Source organism: Pocillopora verrucosa, chromosome 4 (genome assembly GCF_036669915.1).
Source record: "Pocillopora verrucosa isolate sample1 chromosome 4, ASM3666991v2, whole genome shotgun sequence".
In the NCBI taxonomy this organism is placed as follows: domain Eukaryota; kingdom Metazoa; phylum Cnidaria; class Anthozoa; order Scleractinia; family Pocilloporidae; genus Pocillopora; species Pocillopora verrucosa.
The window spans coordinates 526,953-544,858 of record NC_089315.1 but is presented as its reverse complement, the minus strand read 5'-3'; the positions used below and the strand labels follow the sequence as shown (position 1 = coordinate 544,858).

Genomic DNA, 17,906 nt, shown 5'->3' with positions numbered 1-17,906 from the left:
TTTCCAATAATTCAGTGCCCTTTGGGCTTACTAGACGATACGTCACAACTGTCGGTTCCATCATTTGCGTGTTTGGTTCTCAGATAATCAAGAAACGTGCCCTCAAATACGTTCAAATCGTTATTTTTCCTTTCTTTCTAGCTTTCCTTTGTTTTCAGCTCTTAAATATCACAGACCAGCTGTAGTTTTGTGTTTTCATTCGTCTTTTGTCCGCTGTTTCGGTTTTGAACATCTCTATACTTTCAGCCCATGTTTATCCCTCCCAGTCAAACTCCCCCTTATTATTCCCCTGAAGCTAAGCTGCATTGTTATTTGTAAACAGTGTACGATGGCCTGAAGGTTATTGAGTTCTGTTCTACTTCTGTCTTTACTTGCATCAGTAAAATGCTGTATTTTCACTAATAAGACAACTTCACACAGACACCCGTTAGTACCAAAATATTCTTTAGTTTCCCTGATTTGGTTCAAATTAGCAAGGATTTAATGTACCTTACTGAAGCTGGAAAATTCATAGCATTCGGCGGTAGAACATACATCATGTAGGCCGATGACAGAGTCGATTCGTGTCTAAAAACGATTGTCACCAACATGAATAGAACGAACGAACCGACGATCGAGCAGAACAATTCATTGGCACCATGAAATTAATATTATGGCGCGAAACAGATGTTTATAGATCCAGGTCCTCTCGGGCAAGTGTTCAGGTTTGCAAAACGTGACAATCATATGTTTAGAGTTCGAGGTTGTGAAAATCGCATGACGTTTTCATGAGCGGAAACTAGTCTTCATTATGCTAAACGAGAGGAAACCTAAGTAAATGCAGTGGGCCATACAATTCTCGTGGTAAATTATCATTTCCTAAGCGAAAGAAAGAGGCAAGAGGAATAACAAGGTGAAAGGCTTGTGTACAAAATAACAAAGATACACAATATTGACCGACCGGGATCAGGTAAGATGAACTTTGTAAACAATCTACGTCCATGAATTGCCCACACCTTATGCCTTCAAACCCTTTGTTATGTTCATAAGAACTCCAAGTCTGCGAATTTTACAGGTCCTGATATCCAGAAAAAAATTGCTTTTTTTTACGAAGAGGGCAGAAGTTTCGAACTGCGTAACGCAATATTCCTGAATATTCACCAGTTTGCCCTAAGGCAGTGCGAGTAACGTCATATTTGCTTTGTGATTTATCTATCTCTATAGATCAAGATTGTTAGGCGACGAATCCATTTTACATTTTTGAAGTTTTGCTAATAACTTGATTGAATATTTTGAGCTACGAAGAATAATTTTCTCATTTTGCGATCCAGCTACTTAGTAATAGCCCACAAAGAGCCACATAGAGCCTCTTTGATTATGTCAGGTTACATAGCAGGCGAAATGTAAAGATTTATTTACAAATAAAGGGTCGTGAGTGTTAACGAAAAATTCTGATTTAGTATAGAATTGAAAAAGGAATGATTTTGAAAAAATCTTCCTTGCTTCTGTGTGTGTTCGCTCGTTTCTAAGGTCTCAATGGCCATTTTACAGCTAACGGTAAATGTCACTCTCTTGTTGTCACTTGAAATTTTTTTAGGGCTCACCCTTTTTACGATTGTCGGTTAAAATTTGTCAATTTTTACGTCCAATGGATAAATTTCTTTGCCGTTTTACGGCTATCAGTTAACAACATTGAGACCTTCTTTCTACTGCCGGTTTCTTAGGAGTTTTCTTGACGGATTTGCGGCTGTTTTTTTTATTTTTTTTAACCCCCATGTATCTTTTCCTTAGTGTTTTGACAATTTAACACCTTTTATTCCCATAAAAATTCTCATATTTCGCTTGTTTCGTAACATCATGGCTCGAATAGTATGCGACCTTGGGCAACTGTAAATAAGTCATTATCAGTACTCTACACAGCCTCGAAGGGGTTGACCGTTAACTGTAAAACGAGCAAAAAATTTAGCCTTAAGCGTAAAAATTAACAAATTTTAACCTTTAGTCGTAAAAAGTTAACCGAAAAAAAAAAAATTCAATCACAAAGGAAGGAGGTTAACTGTTAATCGTAAAATGACCAAAATTTTAACCGGTAGCCATAAAACCCACCACCCCAGTGAGACCCTTTATGTAGACGCAACAATCACTTAACTTATTCCTGCTTCCGGGCATGTTTTGACCGCCCTCCCGCATACAAATTTCTTTAGAAACGCAAAAGAGATCGCACCAAAATCAATTGAAAACGCGAAAGGGTTGCTAGGTTGCCACTGACAACGAGATCCTTTCTGATTTATGTAGAAAACAACGTTTTCTGTTTTAAAAATAGCCTTTAAATTGTGGTTGTGACACAATTTAAATGACCTTATAACCTCTTCATTCAACATTGTCCTTGTCTAACGCATCTATTATTAAGCCGGTCTCTGCTATCAAACAAAATCACGAACTGTCGTCACTATCAAGTCGATGCTGAAATGCCAGTGATCATATAAGAGATATGACAGATGTTCGCTTCACAAAACACTTGTTGATTTAATTTATCCCTTAGCTCGAGGAAACGTGCCGCAGATGGAAAGAAACAATTAATTTTAAGCTCGATTGAAGAGCTTACTTATTGTCTCTAGAGAAAGGCGCAAACGGTTTCCCACTTGCTGTGACCGCATCTAATTTTGTTTTTATCACGCATGGTTGCACTGTTTCTCCAAACCACTGACCACTAAGTCTAACCGACTCTTTTCAGCTTTGCATTGTGGATAAATCCTTCTCTTATTGAGCCGTTCAAGACCATTTTAACTGAGTAAATCAGGTGATTTCATTGACCTGCTAGAGTAGTTTAAATTTTCATTGCATTTGCCGCTTGCCCTCGGGGCGTAAACCGTATAATCAAATATATTGGGTGCTGAGCGGCCTCGCTAAGAGATCGAAAGATGGGAGAATGGAGAAAAAGTTCAAACTTGCAAGGATCAATGCGGCTTTTCTTTGACTTGGAAGAACAAATATAATTTCATTTGACAACTTGAATCAGCAATGATTATCAGTCCTTTTCGGACGTGGCCGTCTGTAAAAGCCACCGTCTCTTATCATAAGGATTTCGCTTTCAGGTCCCTCAGATAGAAGCATGTCGATTTTACCGTGTTCTCAGTCCCACCCACCGTGCCTGTGTTAGGGGCTCATTATGTTGTCGATGGGAACTGCTCCGACTAAATTCGTGAGCGTCCGTCAGAAGTGACAAGGTTAATGATCACTATGGGTTTGGCCGCTGCATCGCATATATTTCGCTTAGCTTTAATATCCCAAAAACCCCTGCAAAACCTAATCGGATTTAAAGTGAACTCTCTAAAGGTCAAAAGGATCTGGGTCACAGCCAGTATATAAACTTGGAAAGTAAGCTTTCAAGTTCGCCGTTGTATGAAGATTAATTGTACCTCATCTTGTTCTGTTTTGTTTTATTCTTGATACCTCGGTGTGATATGTATATAAATACAATCTTGTATGACGATTAAATCGTAACGCAAGTGGGACAGATTATGAAGTGGGATATGTGTCCTCTGCCGGTCATGCGCATGTACTAAAGCCTGTATCCAGCGCCAGCGTATCAAGCTTGAAGAAAAGATTAGGATGATGTAGTAATTTGCTCCAAGATGGAGAAAGGTCACAGTTGAAAACGGTAGAATTCCCACGGACAGATTCTTTGATTCTTACAGTGTTGACTTTTTCAAAATCCGTTTGGTTTAACAATTGTTTTGGTCTTATTTAGATAGACAGTCGACTTGTGACAATTCGAATTCTTATGTTGATTGATTGATTGACTGATCCTGAATAAGAATTAATTAGTGAAGGGAGAAGTGACATATTGATCCTCGAATGAAAGGCCATTTTTAAACTGAAAGATGATTCTAACGAGGTAGAGTTGAAACAAACTCTTTGTAATAAAATTCTCCCATTATTATCATCAACTGTCATAACTCAAATTTTTTTATTTGACAATCCCTGAACTGTTTTGCTGTGAAGTATCGCTCTCTGATCAAGATCCTTATCACACTTTCTACCGCGCATGCTAACTAAATATCATGTCAAGCATGGTGAATGAGTGCAGTGATCCGTGTATGGAAGACCTAGGACTGTAGCGCTTCAAAATGAGAGGTTAGTGTGATCCTTTGCATGTTAGAAGTAATTAGTTGTCTGCGAACTGACTCGGATTAGTTATTTATACTGCCAACCGGTAGAAGTATACGGGAATTACTTCAAACAACAGTTTGATATCAATTGTGCAATCGTAATTAATTCGCTAAGTGTTTAAACGCTGTGATCAGTAAAATGATTGGCGAAACTGAGTTTGGAATTTGCCTTTCGAAGGTATCGAAATTGTAAATTAATAATCCGTCGTTTAGTCGAGAACAAAAATCAAAAGCGCGAACTTAAAGGCGAAAAAATTCCTCAGATTCAGATGATTTTATGGTTAGTATTGACACAGAGTAGACCAGAATGATTTGTAGTAGTGGAATGACTCGGAGAATCGTATTCCAACCGGCTAAAGCACGCTAGAAATTATATTCTATGAAGGTAACAAGAATGTTTACTCTTTGAAGTGCTTTTTCGGCGTAAGGCGATGCTATTTGTAGGAAATATGGTGTGGCCATTAGCTTTGTTTTGTGATGCGAAACACAATTATTAACACAAGCCGTGTTAGCCATGAATATGTTAATAGGTTTGTCACACACGCTGTCGGGTCAAGTGAAGACATCTCCGTAACCTTTCGGGTCTTGCGTGTTAATGGCACTCTCTTTATAGATCGGAGCAGAATAATCTCGCGTTGAGTTTTAGCAAGTTAGCGGACCGACTTGTAACACTTTCACTTAATCACCATTGCCCGTTTTAAACAGTGTGTCGTAGTTAGAAACAAAAGCATATCATTAACAGATTGGCTCTGAGATAGCTGTCACCAGATGAATATCATTGTTTCATTGCCACAGCTAACAACGGTTTCTCAGAGTTCGCAAGATTTTAAAATTCCGTCAAATTACGAATGCGCTAGTATATTGTATGACCATCCCCGCGCCGGGCAGCAAGTGGCGCATCAAAAAATGCCCCTGGGCCAAGAATTTTGACCTTTTGCTTGAACTGATGACAAACAACTGCAACCTACTACATCGGAAGGTTGCTACATTGAACGAGTGTCCTTTTCATGGAAACCATGACAGGATGATTTTCTGCGTACAATGGTTGATTCTCCACGAAAATTACTTGGCGTTGTTGTTGCGTGATCCAGGTATTATAGACTTCATTCGCCTTTGTGGCTTTCAACTATAATTTACATATGTCGAACTCGATTTCTTTGAAAACTTTGTGCGCGTGAGACATCCCGTGATAAGGTTTTATATGATTAACATCGCGAGTTTAGTCTAATTCGAGTCAAAATCTTCCTTTCTAGGATTACGCAACAGCAAAAGGCATAGTTAGTTTTGTGTTCTCGAGAATACTCCCGCAAAACCATTTTGGTAAAGCTTTCGTTTTGTTCTCCAGCGGTAACAAAGGGATAAAAAGGACAATAGTAGTTAAACCTGTTGGACAACTTTAATATTTGTCAGTTGTTGGCGACGCAGAAAATTTGAACGGCGTTAGCACGTCGCACTTTATGACCAGCTGCCTTGCATACCGATACTGAAATAGATGGAACTTGGCCTTGAAATTTTCGGACTAACCAAACGAAATTTAAGATTGAAACGTGCAATTTGGACAACAAAGAATGAATTGATACGCCTTACCGCCCATAAGTTCTTCCATAAACTATTGTTGTGAAGTGTAAGACTTATTACGCGTTGAAAATTTATTCAGACAATCATATTTTAGTTTTTTAACAATTAAGCAAGCATCTATTTCAACGGAGTGAAATCCTATGTACTTGACTCCGCGTTTCCAAAAGGTCCAAACGACCCACTATTTCATCAAAAATGAACCCAAAATTTTGCTATGTCGATCACTTGCTCCTTTTGCCGAATATTCCAAGTAAAAATCATTTACTCGTCTTCATATAAAAAGACATTTGTAGTGATAGTTATATAACTTTTCAATGCAGCGCCTTGATCACTGCCTTTTGAAAATGAAAGCAGCTAGTTCGAGAAAGACGGTCACGAGAGATCTTTATTTTAAGCTCGTTTTCAAAAAAACGAGTTACATGCTCTCGTTTCAATTACTTGTTTATTAACTCACCGACATTATCATCTTGACCGCGATTTTTTTACTGTTCATGTGCATATTGTGTCTCTTTGTGGAAATTAAAAAGGGTGAAAGGACAAGTGAGATGAGGCGCTTTACAAAGCGTGTTGAAACTCGTGAGGGCTCGTGATAATCGCATGTTTTTTTTCACTTAGGTCTTAACTTGCTTTGGAACAAAGTATATTCTTCAGTCCTCTGAAAGCTTAAAGCCATTTTGATAACTATTCTAACAACGGGCTTGGTAAGTTATCTTTTAAAGCGTAGAATTATTTATTAACTTATGACAAAATGCTCAGCCGTCGTTAAATTGACTTTCATACTCAGCAGTGAGAAATTTTCAACGCATCCCCTTGAAAGGTCCTTCTAAACTTTTAGAGAGTGTCAGATGTTTGTTTATTACTGTCAAGCGAATCAAAAGTTATGTTATTCAATAGAACATGAAATATTTGAACTTGGGTTTATCCTAAAATCATTTTGTTCTAGACAGAAACAAATTCTGGCTTATCCCAGTAGTAAAAATTATTGACCGAATTCCCACAGAAAATTTTATGCAAGCTTTGTATGAGCATTCGATGTTTGTTTACAATTGTAAGCTAATAATCTAAGAATTGTTTCGCTGTTTTAGAAGACCAATTTTACGATCTTGTGCAGAGCATTAAATCGCCAGTTTATTGGCAAATGAAAAAATCTTTAATTAGACTGTTGGGGTCGGTGTCAAATTAATTAGGTTCTCGGCAGCAGCAGGACGCCCGTGGCTCGAAAACGAATGAGCTAATGACAAACATATTCCCTTTTCGCTTTGAAAGCACAACTGCACTTAAGTACAACGGGAAAACAATGTCAAAAGCTTTTCGTTATGAAAATTTGTCGGTTATCTCGTCAATGTAAGACCATGGTCAGTAGTCGAACACATATGTTTTCCGAGTTTCAAGAACCTAGTGATTAGAACAACGGCTAGAAAAATTTCGTGCACCTGTGGAAAGTGGATATTCTGAGGCTGCCAGGCGTGTAGCTCAAGCGCTCGTTCAATTGCGTATTACAACACAGACGGCTCAGCCTTCTTATTTTCTAATACGTGCAAATGTTTAACCTTTGTATTCGTAACTTCATGTTGAAACGATTTATTGGTAAGTTTCGCTAGAATTTATGTCAAGGGCGACTCAGGGAAATATTCACCTCTTTTTTTATGAGGAATATTGCATCAATCCTTAGGATATTGAAATAGATAAAAACGAAGATTTGCATCTTAGAGTGATTTCGCATCACAAAATTACACTTTTGAAAAAAATCTGATGTCTAGGGCTACTTTTCTCGTGTGGTTTAAATTGTGTTTTCTTTCGAAAGCAAAGAACGCCAGATCGTCAGGTGATTCCTGCGCAGGATGCACTCAACAACGGTTACGAAGATCGCGGCCTCTTGGCAAACCACGAGTGTGATATCGAACGCGTGCTTAGTGAGATCATGTCACGCACTTCATTTTCCTTGATCATGTTGCGTGCATGATCGAAGTCGCCCGCCTGGAGGATATCACTTACTCAATCAGGCATCACATGTCTTTGGTACATATATATTTCTCAATCCAAAAATTAAGGCTTTTTTGACAAGTGAGCAACACATCTATTTAAATCCCAAAGACTTTGATCCCCTTTCCGTTCAAACATTCCGCTCAAACAAAGGTTCTGGCCGGTGTGACATTTGTTCTGCAGTCTGTCGTTGAAAGCCACCAGCTACGAAATGCTTTTCGCTGATGAATAGTGGATCTTTATTGACAATTTCCGGTGGGTAGCTTCATCCAGGCCGTTGATAATTATAACCGAGAAACGCCAGACAACATTGCGTTGAAACATTTAGTTGCTGAAATTCCCGTTTATCACTTTCTATTGACGTTTATTAATCGTTGCTCTTCTTGATTACAGTTTTTTCAGTTGAACGCTGACTTCAGATCTTTTGCAAGGAGAGCACGTGACCGAGTGGGTGACGGTAGAAATAAAAATGTATTCCCTGAAAGACATCACGAATGGCTGCGTGAAGATAGAAATCCCTGAAAATCCGCACTGCAAAGAAATAATCTCCGCTTGCGAGATGCCAGTCGTGAAAGTGGAAATTTCTGAGTCAGCGTGCAGCACGGTCAACCACCAAACGATTTCACTTCCACAGGAGTCAATCTATGAAGTGCCTGCTATTGAAGAAGTAAACACTGGCAGTCGAGAGGATGTGCTGAACATTCAGATCAGCAACGTTCAGGGCGCGCTATCTAATCAAATCGCTGACAAGAATGTAATGCCTGTGTATCAGATAGAAAACCACGACGATAAACCAAACGAATGCAAAGAATTGCATTCTCCAGCAGTTGATAATAGCAACCAAGAAGAGCATATACCAGCTGAAGGTGTACACAATCACAATGATAAACTGCCCAACTCAGTGGCTTCTCGAGAGGAGACGTCCCCCAATATGTCTCCCAAGATGTCTCCGATGGAAAGTGAAGAACAATCTCCTGGCCACAACTCGCCTGTTTTCAACGGGGAATCATCACCTGAGACGGCTCATCAGGAGAAAGAAATTGCCTTCCGGTTAGGTTCTCCAGAGAGGGCGCCATCTTACCGATTGGCCCATCAGCCAGATACCTTACCAGTGAAAAGCCAGTACATGGCTTACCAGTTGAGTTCCAATGGAACCAAAGCAGCTTACCTGTTTACTTCCCCGGGGAAGATACCTCCCTATCAGAATGGTACCTCTGAGAGTGCCCCATCCAACCATGCTTTGGGATCCACATCTACTCCTCTGAGTTCCAATGCTACGGTGCCACTTTACCACATGGAGGAAACGCCCACCTCACAAAATGGGGACTGGAAGAAAAGTGAAAATTATCAGATCAGCTACTACAATGGAATGCCAATGTACTATGGTGACTACAGCCTGCTCGATCTGCAACAAGGACTTCCATTCTGGCCATCAGAGTCCCGCGATTTGGTGTCAAACAACCAGAAGAAGACCCAGAATTGCAACTGTTGCTGCCATGCACAAAATGATTTTACTCGTTATCCTGAATTGAAAAGCCAGCGCCCGTCAGTTATTATGGTTCCTGTGAACTGGAACAGAAGTAATTCTGGAATATCTCATTTGCCATTGAAGGTAACTCAGACTACTTAACTCTTTCTGATCATTGGTTCAATTGCTATATTTGCGTGGCAACATATTTTTTATTCGCTTATATACAGGCACACACACACACATATATATATATATATATATACAGGCACACATAGATGTGACTTTATTCATTGTAATGTGACTGCTAAAAAACCCCTTGGAAATTGGCTAAAGATATGGCCAGTGCTTCGTTCAATATCAGCTATCCTTGTTGTTATTTCTAAAAACATCTATGCTTACTTATGCCAAGTTTCAGAACAAAGTTACACTCTGCTATTGCTTTTTACGAAAAACTTTCCTTTTTTTTCTACCAGCAGGTTGACAACGCAAATTACAAGATGCATTCACAGACTCGGGACGTTCCTATGGTAAGTGTTAACTACTTCTGCTGATCGAGGGATCTAAATTGCTAACTGGACATAAGTATTGAACCTCGCTTTAGAATGGATTCATCTTTTAACTTTGATTTTCCGTTGTCCATATTGAGCTCTGTTCTCATTTCCTGTGGCAACAAATTGTCACTTTCGCAACACTTGGTTGCGAAATGATGCCTTATGGAATGATCAACGCCTCTTTACACTACTTTTTTCTTGTTTTGTAAAAACTATGAAAGCAAATAAAGAATCCAAACAAAAAGGGAGGACCTCAGAGGTTTGAATTATACTAAGATGTATTTTTTCGTAGCACAATTGAGGAACATAATTTTTTAAAGTTCGGCTCGTATTAGACTGAAATCAGTAATGTTTTATTAGTTCTAGTGTTCTTAACTTTTTAACGTTAACACGGTTTACCAACTGCTGAATTAATTTGTTGCGTCCACGAAAAGCTTGAAGTTCTCGAGTTTGTTCCATCTCTCTGATGGAAATTGAAATAAGTAAAAAAGAGAGAACAACCGTTCATTTCTCATGTACTTGATGAAGTTCATCATAGAATTTAGAAGTATTATTTTAATTTTTTTCGTTTTTCTACAAGTTAGAATGTTTTTAAAAAAATTGCGAGAAAATTAAACTTTGTATGGAAATGTTATTAAGCATATTATATATAATATCCGTATCTTCAATATTGTTGACATGTTGTTTTTCTTTGTGCACAACATGAATCACATGATATCCTCGGTACTAAATAGCGTGCCTGTAGCCAGAACTTTTCAGATATTTTTTCAATTTGCCTCGGTCCAAACATGTGGCTTCGTAGCATAGTTGGTACTAGTGCGCAACGCATTTAGTATCTGGGAGGCACGGGTTCGAATCCCTGTTAAGCTTGATTTCTTTCATTCTTTTTTTTACTGCAATTGTTAAAATCGTCATATCCCTGCGAGGATCATTTCTTTGCATGACTTATTTATTATTTGCTCGATTTCGTTACAAATTGTGACTCTCATCTGCTGTATTCCAGAGCATGTGACAGCCATCACAATATCAGAGGTTTCCAAAACTGTCATTTACGCAACTTGTTTTGTAATTATTGCTGTATTTTACGATCGCTAAGTGAGCCACATGATTTTATTTTCACGATTTTCACGTTGATCTCACGTGAAATACTTAAGGTAGGAAAAGCCCAAGTCGAAACCAAGAAGAAGCTTCTAGTACCACCATTATTATGTTTTAAATTAAAAGAATATTGTTTTTTTATTTCATTTAATTTTTCTTTATTTATTTTAATATGACTTCCCGCGGGGTGACCCCTTCGGTACTGAACTGACCCTTGCGGTACTGTTTAATCACGTACACATTTGATTTTTACTAGGACTACTCAGATGACTCAGATTCCTCTGATGATGACGAAAACGGAAAACGAGAAAAGTATTTCCGAAAGAACATCGATGGAACAACAGCCAGATTTAAGCTGACCAAAGAGGACTGGGCAAGAATTCCAATTAACACATTCCCTAGCGGTGGCCGTTTGTTGAGCGGCGACTGGACACGAATCTTCCTCAGTAAAGTCAAAGAAAGCAACCCATGGTGCAGTTTGCGCTTCAAGAATAATCACGTGCGGTCAGAAAACTCTCGGAAAATCCACTCAGCGGTGTTCTTCAGGGGAGGCGCGGAGTGCAAGCGACCAGAATGCAACGTGAAGGTGCGATTTGTGATCCGAAAAGAAAGAGGAAAACACGTGGAGGTGACCTACCTGGGAAATATTTGCCATAGCAGTCAGCCGGGTGGGGGTGAAATCTCGAGCGAAGCAAAGAAAATGAAACGTGCTCGCCGGACATATTCTACTTAAACAGAGTTTCGTAGGATTTGCTGGAATAACGCGTTTACATTAGAATTCATTTTTAATATCAGTTTAAGCTAAAAAGTTGATGAATTGAAAACTTAAATGTCTTTATTGCGAGTCGTTGACATTGAAGTGTTTTGTTTTTCGATTCTTTTTCTTTTGTTTAAGGTATTATATTGTGGATGGCATATTTCTGTAAACGATTGCTGGACTTTACAAGAAAGTTGAAGTTTGTAACTTTACTTGTGTAAGGAAAGCAATTCTATTGCTCAACGTGGCTTGTATTTATATGCTAATTTGGATTCTGGAGAGTTGTCTCTTGAGAGTGTCTATTTGAAACAAGTATATTTACATATACGCCTTTGAACAATATGCAAAAACAATATTTTTTCTTCAAAAAGAGCAGTTTTTGCTACGTTTATGTAAGGAAATTTGAAAATAATTATATTATCCTCTATTTTCGATAACATCGCTTTTTCACAATGTAAATTTATCAATCTTCTTTCATTTAAAAGAGATGATGCTTGAAATACCGAGTTGTTTCCTTGTGTCCATAAGGTTCTGTTGAAAACAAGAGGGGTGGGACTTATGTGGCGGTTTTGTGTGTGCATGGGAGAGGTATAGGTAGGGGAGATGGACTCAGCCGGAGTATCGAGGTCCTATATTTGATATGTTGATTTATTTGATTAAGTTGGATTGAAGGCTTGTCACTCATGACCACCACCCCCTTCCCCCACATTGCTCAACCACTACCACTCCCTCGCCCCCAGGACAAAGCCCAAAAAGCGTGCTGCAGTCGCCAGAACATCCGTCAGCTCCGGACTTTTTCAAAATATTCAATTCTGAAAGAACTTGTGCAAAAAGTCTTAGATTCATGAGATATTGCCTTTCCCAACCGGATGTAACCGCGAGGTTGAGCAAGTCATTCATGTTATGATGTCTCATTCAAGCATCTTCGTCCTTTGGGCGGTTTTCCTCTTTCTGCTTTCTTTTTCTTTTCCCGTACCTCCCGTAAATTATTTTTCCTTCGAATGGATTTTAATTGTGTTCGCAATTTTACTTAATTTCCGCCCATAGTAGACTGTCAGGTGCAGAAAATGTAGAAAAAAAATTATTGACGAGAAGTAATGATCTGTTTAGTGAGGTTTAATTGACTTCTGGCTTCGAATCCAGAGGCTGAGGTGAGCATTTGAAATTCCCAAATTATAATTCATAGCGAATTCAAAAAAGTGGACAGTCTACAGCAGAAGATTATGGTGTATATAATTACAAAATGATTGTGCATAGAGAGAGGATATTATTGCTAGTGTTTCGAACCCCTTTAGCAGTATCCTATGAACTAAAATTTAAAGCTTGCTTGTGTTTCACATGTAAAAGGGTTCTCTACATTTCGGTTAAAAACGTAATATATCTCGATTCACGAATTAAAATCGCTTTTTTCACACACGAAGCTTGTATACAGTGTAACCCTTGACTTCACGGTAGAAAAAGTGCAATTTGGGATATCTTTTCTCCCGAAACTTGAAACAAAGGTTATCGAGTCATTTAGCAGGCGTCTGACGGCCACCGCGTATAGTGAGTAATGGTTAATCAGCAGCAAAGTCTTGGCGTAATATTCTCTTTTCTTCCTCCACATAACTCTTTCCTCTAGAAGTCTGTCCTTGATCGCGTTTTCTTTTCTCTTTTTGCTTAAAATTTTCCGTTTTCTGTTTCTTTGGAGCACTTTCTCCTAAAAGAACAAATTTCAAAGCAATGAATATTTCCGCCTCTCTCTTTTACCTGAGCTGGTTTGATTAAAAGAAAAACAATTCACGAACAAGCATATGATCGAGAACAATTTCGAACAACGCTTCTCAAGTTCATACACACAAACTCAGCGACAACAGCTTATAATAAGCGTATTCCAAACCTAATATTTGTTCCCTTTACGAGAAGCGTAGTCTCCTTAGTAATCGTAGTTCGAATACATCAAGCTACACGACGCTAAAGAGATTCACGGCGGCGAAGAAGACTATGAGAAGAGAGACTTTTTTTGCTTTTTTTTATTTGTTTGTTTGTTTCTTTGTTTTACCTCAACCCTCTAGAAAGGGGAACACACTCTATAGAGCCGTTTACAAGCAAGCTTTTGTTTCTGGGAGCTTGAGGAATACGAAACAATGAAAAGCTTCTCTGCAAGAGAGGCAGAGAAAATTTGTCCCAGAAATAGCAACGTTAACGACAAGCCATTCTTGGGTGTAGTATCTTACCTCTTTCTTTCAAGATGTTTAAGGCGGTAGTGACTGATCTTTTTTCGTGAACAACTAAGTGCTTTTGTATGTCAGAGATCTCCTTGCCGTATTTGACTGGAGCAGAAGAAATGACAGCATCTTCGTATTCTTCACTATCTCTGCTGCTTTCCGTCACAGGAGGAAATTGTACGGGAGGAGCTGAATAGGTGTTTGGTTCGTATCGTTTTGACAGCGAGTTCCAATCGACGTAGCTCTCCTCTTTAGTTTCAAGGAAAGCTGGTCTCCCAACTGTTGCGAACAAAGTCGTCGGTGAAGGAAGCTTTGTCTTGAGTGCTGATGCATTACCTGCTGGGCTCTTGGATTTCAATTTGTCTTGATCGTCATCCCTAACATCGCTTTCGTTTTCAGAGTCTGAGGTCGAGCTGGAATCTCCGGCAGTAAAGAATGACAGCGGATCTTTATCGGCACTGTTTACCTCCTTGTTTAACGGTTCGTCCGCCATCTTGAATTTTGTGAATACATGGTAACAATGAGCAGCGGCTCTGCATAAAGTCAAACCCAGGTTCTCAAAGTTTTATCCCTTACAAAAAGATGTCATGTCTTATCCTCTTTTTATGACAGTACTTCTCCGTTATCTGTAAAAAATTCGACGGGTAAAATGCCTCAGAGAAACTATCGAAAGCGCCGCGAAGCGGAAGAAAGTGACGATGATCAGCAAGAAACATCTTTAACGAGCGAGGCGTTAGAGGAAAGGAAAGAACTACAACGATTTCGGAAGCGACAAGCTGGAGTTTCGGCTGTGGCCCTTGCTCTTGGAAAAACTCTTGCACCAGAAGAAGAAGTAGAGAGTGATCCTTTTAAACTGAAAACAGGCGGGCTTGTTCAGGTGAACGATTTGATCCAGGATAGAAATCGTGACAGAGAAGGGGAAGACAAAGAGAAATCGATTAACTTAGGAGCAAATTTTGCCGCTGAAACAAACCGAAGAGATGAAGATACTCATATGTTAAAATACATTGAAGAAGAGATGGCGAAGAGGAAAGGTGTTGCACTGGATAAAACTGTTCAAAACAAGTGGGTAGCTAATTTTTATTTTGAAATGTGTCTTTGCACGTGTGAATAGTAAGTTTATCTTGGGGTATTGCAATGACTGAGTCAGTCTATTACAACTGATACCCTTCTCTGTGCCCCTACCTAATCAAAACTGTCAATCAAAATTGCCGACAGTTCCTGAGTCATATTGGTGAGATTCAAAGGTAGTTCATAAGAAGGAAAAATTAGTGGTGCAAACCTGCCTACAAAGGAGAATGGAGCTCAGATTTTTGCCAGTGTAAACTAAGTGGACCAGTGTTTTTTCAAGTTTTAGGGCTATATGTGTCTCTGGTCTCAAAATGTTGAAAAATTTAGGTCTGTAGCACTTTCCTCATTCCTATTTCAGCTTGTTCAAGAGAGTGTCGTAGCATGTTTCAACTGCGACCTCAAACCAAGGACTCATTTTCTCATTGCCAAACTTTTCTTTCAACAATACAGTGAGGAAGGTAGAATTTTAGAAGAGAACCATTCACTTTAATTTTCTTTTCAGACATAGCTTTTGTTGTAAGCTTGTCTCTCTACAAGGTTCTTTTAATTTCAAGGTAGATCTAGTCAATTTTTTGTTGGGACAGATTTATTATCAGAAAGGTTAACTCAGCATCATACTGTGAAATACATATGCTTGGTAAAAGTGCACAACTCAGTACTAGCTTGGGTGGTTTGCAACTAAAACATGGTCTGGACCTGGGGGTCTGGACCCCCATTTTTTGGTGAAGTGGAAGTTCTCAGGTCATTTTTATTCACAAAATGTCATAGAATATTTCTGTTTTAAACAGCTGAAATCATGCTGTCCATACCACTTTTTAAACGTATCTGAACCCAATTTTTCTTTGCTGACCTCTGTGATTTACTGAATTTACTGAAAAAAGGTAAACCAGGATCATAATTTTTCCTAAAAAAATGGGGTATCAGGTAGATTTCTTTACTGACCAACTGAGATTTTTGGTGCAAGGATGGTTGTTATTATTGTTGTTATGTCTTTTTTGGGGCTGAAGTTTCAGTGATTTGGTTGTTTTAAGTGGAATGGTGATTCAAAGTCAAAGTCAGTCTGGAATCTTTCCCAGACTGAGTTTACTTGTTTTAAAAGTTGTAGGCTGTAGGAGAAGTAGTGTGGCAGATGCTTGAGTGAAGGATGTCAAAGCTATTTACAAAGGCTGCTAGGCCAAGGTTTGGGATCCCATATTATGATAAGACCTGTGATCATTTTTGATCCCAGTCAGATTGGAATGTAGTCTGTCATGGTGCCAGCAGCTTCAGCCCCCTTAGGGATTCCCATATAAACACAGAAAGAGTGTGATTTATTTACTGGTTTTTATTACTGCCGATTATGTAAACTTTTGCAGGCCAAAATCAAAGGAAGATTTGCTGTATCAGGTTCCAGAACATATCAATGTCAGGTCAAAGATAATGGCATCAGAAGAAATGCTCTCGAATCAGATGTTATCTGGTATTCCTGAGGTGGATCTTGGCATTGACGCAAAAATAAGGAACATTGAGGCTACAGAAGCAGCTAAACAAGCTGTGATCGAGGAACAAAGGTACAAGAAATCAAAAGAACCAACGGAGATGGTTCCAACCAACATGGCGGTGAACTTCATGCTGCATAGTAGATGTAAGCTATGTTTCAATTTATAATTTTTGCATGTTGACAGGATGAATAAGAACAAACATGGAGAAATTAACTATCTAAAGTCAAGGAAGGTAAATTAAATGGTGCAATGAGTTTGAAAAGGTGAAGTTTAATTACTAGCTCAACTTTGAAGCAAAGCTATCTTGAGGGTTGATAATTATGTTTATCAAACTGAGGCCCCATCAACACTAATGCCTTTTTTGTTCAAAAACATGAACTTCCCAATTTGGCTTCCCTGTACATTTTTGGATTTTTCAGTCTGGACAATTGGGAAAAACATCAAAATTTAGTAGCGTGAAAAGTGGAGGGCATTATGAAAATGCTAGTCTGGTGAAGAAACTATTTTGCTTCATTTTGCTTGAGAAAAAAATTGAACACCTTCCAATTGTTATTTTATTTATTGGCAATATTCAACCAGGTTGGCCCAGTTCAGCTTCAAGCTGATTTGAATGGGGGTCTGCGACCAGAGCCAAGTAGTTAACAGTGTTACAAGGCTTAAATTGAATCACAACCATTTGTATGGGGCACAAGTGGCTGTATGACTTTTGTGCCAAACACACTAAAATCACTTGATATTAAGAACTGATGTGAATGTGAATGTGTTTCCAGTTTATGATGAGCAAAAGAATATTGATGCAGAAAGCAAGAGAGCTGCTGCAGCAAGAGACAAGGCACAAGAACAAGAGAAAGTAATTAGAAAACCAACAGTAAGGGCAGATGACACTTCATCAGCATCAAGCAGCAAAGCACATGAAACTGACGTTCCTGTAGCTGCTGCTTCAAACAAGAAGAGAACTGGTGACAAAGTTGAAAAAGCCACTGACGATTTCTTTTATGAGAAATTTAAGAAACGAGCAAGAGACTCATGGAGGTATCAGTAAGGTATCTCTGTATGATGTTTCCTATGACAGTGCCTTACTGCTTGTGAATCACAGCTTTGTTTAAAAGACTGAGGAAAAGATAAAATTGCATCATACAACAGGTGAACAGAAACAGACAGGCAGCAGAAATTTACTCTCCTATCAAGGTTAATTCTTCAGCACTTGTGGCCCCTTAAAGAGTTCTACAACTACATACACTTGAATTCCTAACTGTATTTTAAAATAATTCCTCATATTTTACATCTATTGAAGAATTTTTCCCTTCAATGCTCCTCAATAAATATGTCTACAAGATAGAGAAGACTGTTTTCTTCTGGCGGCTTTCAAGGTTAAAAGAACATTTTTTGTACCTCACTAAAATACACTAAACAGTTAAGTCTTGTAACTCAAGAGCCCCAAAACTGCCACACTTCATCCACATCTAAAGGACACAAGTTGATACCACTCTCTTAAGTTTAGTACAAGTCTCCTTCTACCTTTACAGAAGGTGTACAGCCTTTTTTCTCAAACAGCAGC

At 38.8% G+C, this 17,906-nt stretch overlaps 3 protein-coding genes across 9 annotated transcripts; 2 read left to right on the top strand and 1 right to left on the bottom strand.

Annotated features, from left to right (window-relative positions):
* Nucleotides 1-758: 758 nt before the first annotated feature.
* LOC131785293 (uncharacterized) lies at nucleotides 759-12,156 on the top strand. 7 transcript variants are annotated; one of them, XM_059102153.2, is made up of 5 exons: nucleotides 759-949; nucleotides 6,345-6,430; nucleotides 8,106-9,324; nucleotides 9,660-9,710; nucleotides 11,089-12,156. In XM_059102153.2, exons 3-5 carry the CDS (start codon nucleotides 8,182-8,184, stop codon nucleotides 11,563-11,565), a joined length of 1,671 nt encoding a protein of 556 aa, XP_058958136.1. In that variant the 5' UTR covers nucleotides 759-949; nucleotides 6,345-6,430; nucleotides 8,106-8,181; the 3' UTR covers nucleotides 11,566-12,156. The 7 variants fall into 7 exon arrangements, with proteins under 7 accessions (XP_058958136.1, XP_066020927.1, XP_058958132.1 ...); XM_059102149.2 differs by having other exon boundaries at nucleotides 761-949; nucleotides 9,657-9,710; nucleotides 11,089-12,154; XM_066164826.1 differs by lacking the exon at nucleotides 759-949 and adding an exon at nucleotides 3,996-4,116 and having other exon boundaries at nucleotides 9,657-9,710; nucleotides 11,089-12,154.
* A 214-nt stretch (nucleotides 12,157-12,370) lies between these two features.
* LOC131785297 (UPF0690 protein C1orf52 homolog) lies at nucleotides 12,371-14,289 on the bottom strand. Its single transcript, XM_059102157.2, has 2 exons — nucleotides 13,806-14,289; nucleotides 12,371-13,288 (listed from the first exon to the last, which is right to left on the bottom strand). Exons 1-2 carry the CDS (start codon nucleotides 14,287-14,289, stop codon nucleotides 13,146-13,148), a joined length of 627 nt encoding a protein of 208 aa, XP_058958140.1. The 3' UTR covers nucleotides 12,371-13,145.
* An 88-nt stretch (nucleotides 14,290-14,377) lies between these two features.
* LOC131785296 (splicing factor C9orf78 homolog) lies at nucleotides 14,378-17,684 on the top strand. Its single transcript, XM_059102156.2, has 3 exons — nucleotides 14,378-14,861; nucleotides 16,223-16,491; nucleotides 17,119-17,684. Exons 1-3 carry the CDS (start codon nucleotides 14,446-14,448, stop codon nucleotides 17,388-17,390), a joined length of 957 nt encoding a protein of 318 aa, XP_058958139.2. The 5' UTR covers nucleotides 14,378-14,445; the 3' UTR covers nucleotides 17,391-17,684.
* Nucleotides 17,685-17,906: the final 222 nt, after the last annotated feature.

Excerpts from the sequence above, each read along its gene's own strand:
- LOC131785293 (XM_066164830.1), top strand. The coding sequence starts at position 8,182 with ATGTATTCCCTGAAAGACATCACGAATGGCTGCGTGAAGATAGAAATC. Across the intron at positions 9,325-9,656 it reads TATCTCATTTGCCATTGAAG|CAGGTTGACAACGCAAATTA; the intron begins GTAACTCAGACT and ends TTTTTCTACCAG. Across the intron at positions 9,711-11,088 it reads AGACTCGGGACGTTCCTATG|GACTACTCAGATGACTCAGA; the intron begins GTAAGTGTTAAC and ends GATTTTTACTAG.
- LOC131785297 (XM_059102157.2), bottom strand. The coding sequence starts at position 14,289 with ATGGCGGACGAACCGTTAAACAAGGAGGTAAACAGTGCCGATAAAGAT. Across the intron at positions 13,289-13,805 it reads AAACATCTTGAAAGAAAGAG|GAGAAAGTGCTCCAAAGAAA; the intron begins GTAAGATACTAC and ends TTGTTCTTTTAG.
- LOC131785296 (XM_059102156.2), top strand. The coding sequence starts at position 14,446 with ATGCCTCAGAGAAACTATCGAAAGCGCCGCGAAGCGGAAGAAAGTGAC. Across the intron at positions 14,862-16,222 it reads GATAAAACTGTTCAAAACAA|GCCAAAATCAAAGGAAGATT; the intron begins GTGGGTAGCTAA and ends AAACTTTTGCAG. Across the intron at positions 16,492-17,118 it reads CTTCATGCTGCATAGTAGAT|TTTATGATGAGCAAAAGAAT; the intron begins GTAAGCTATGTT and ends ATGTGTTTCCAG.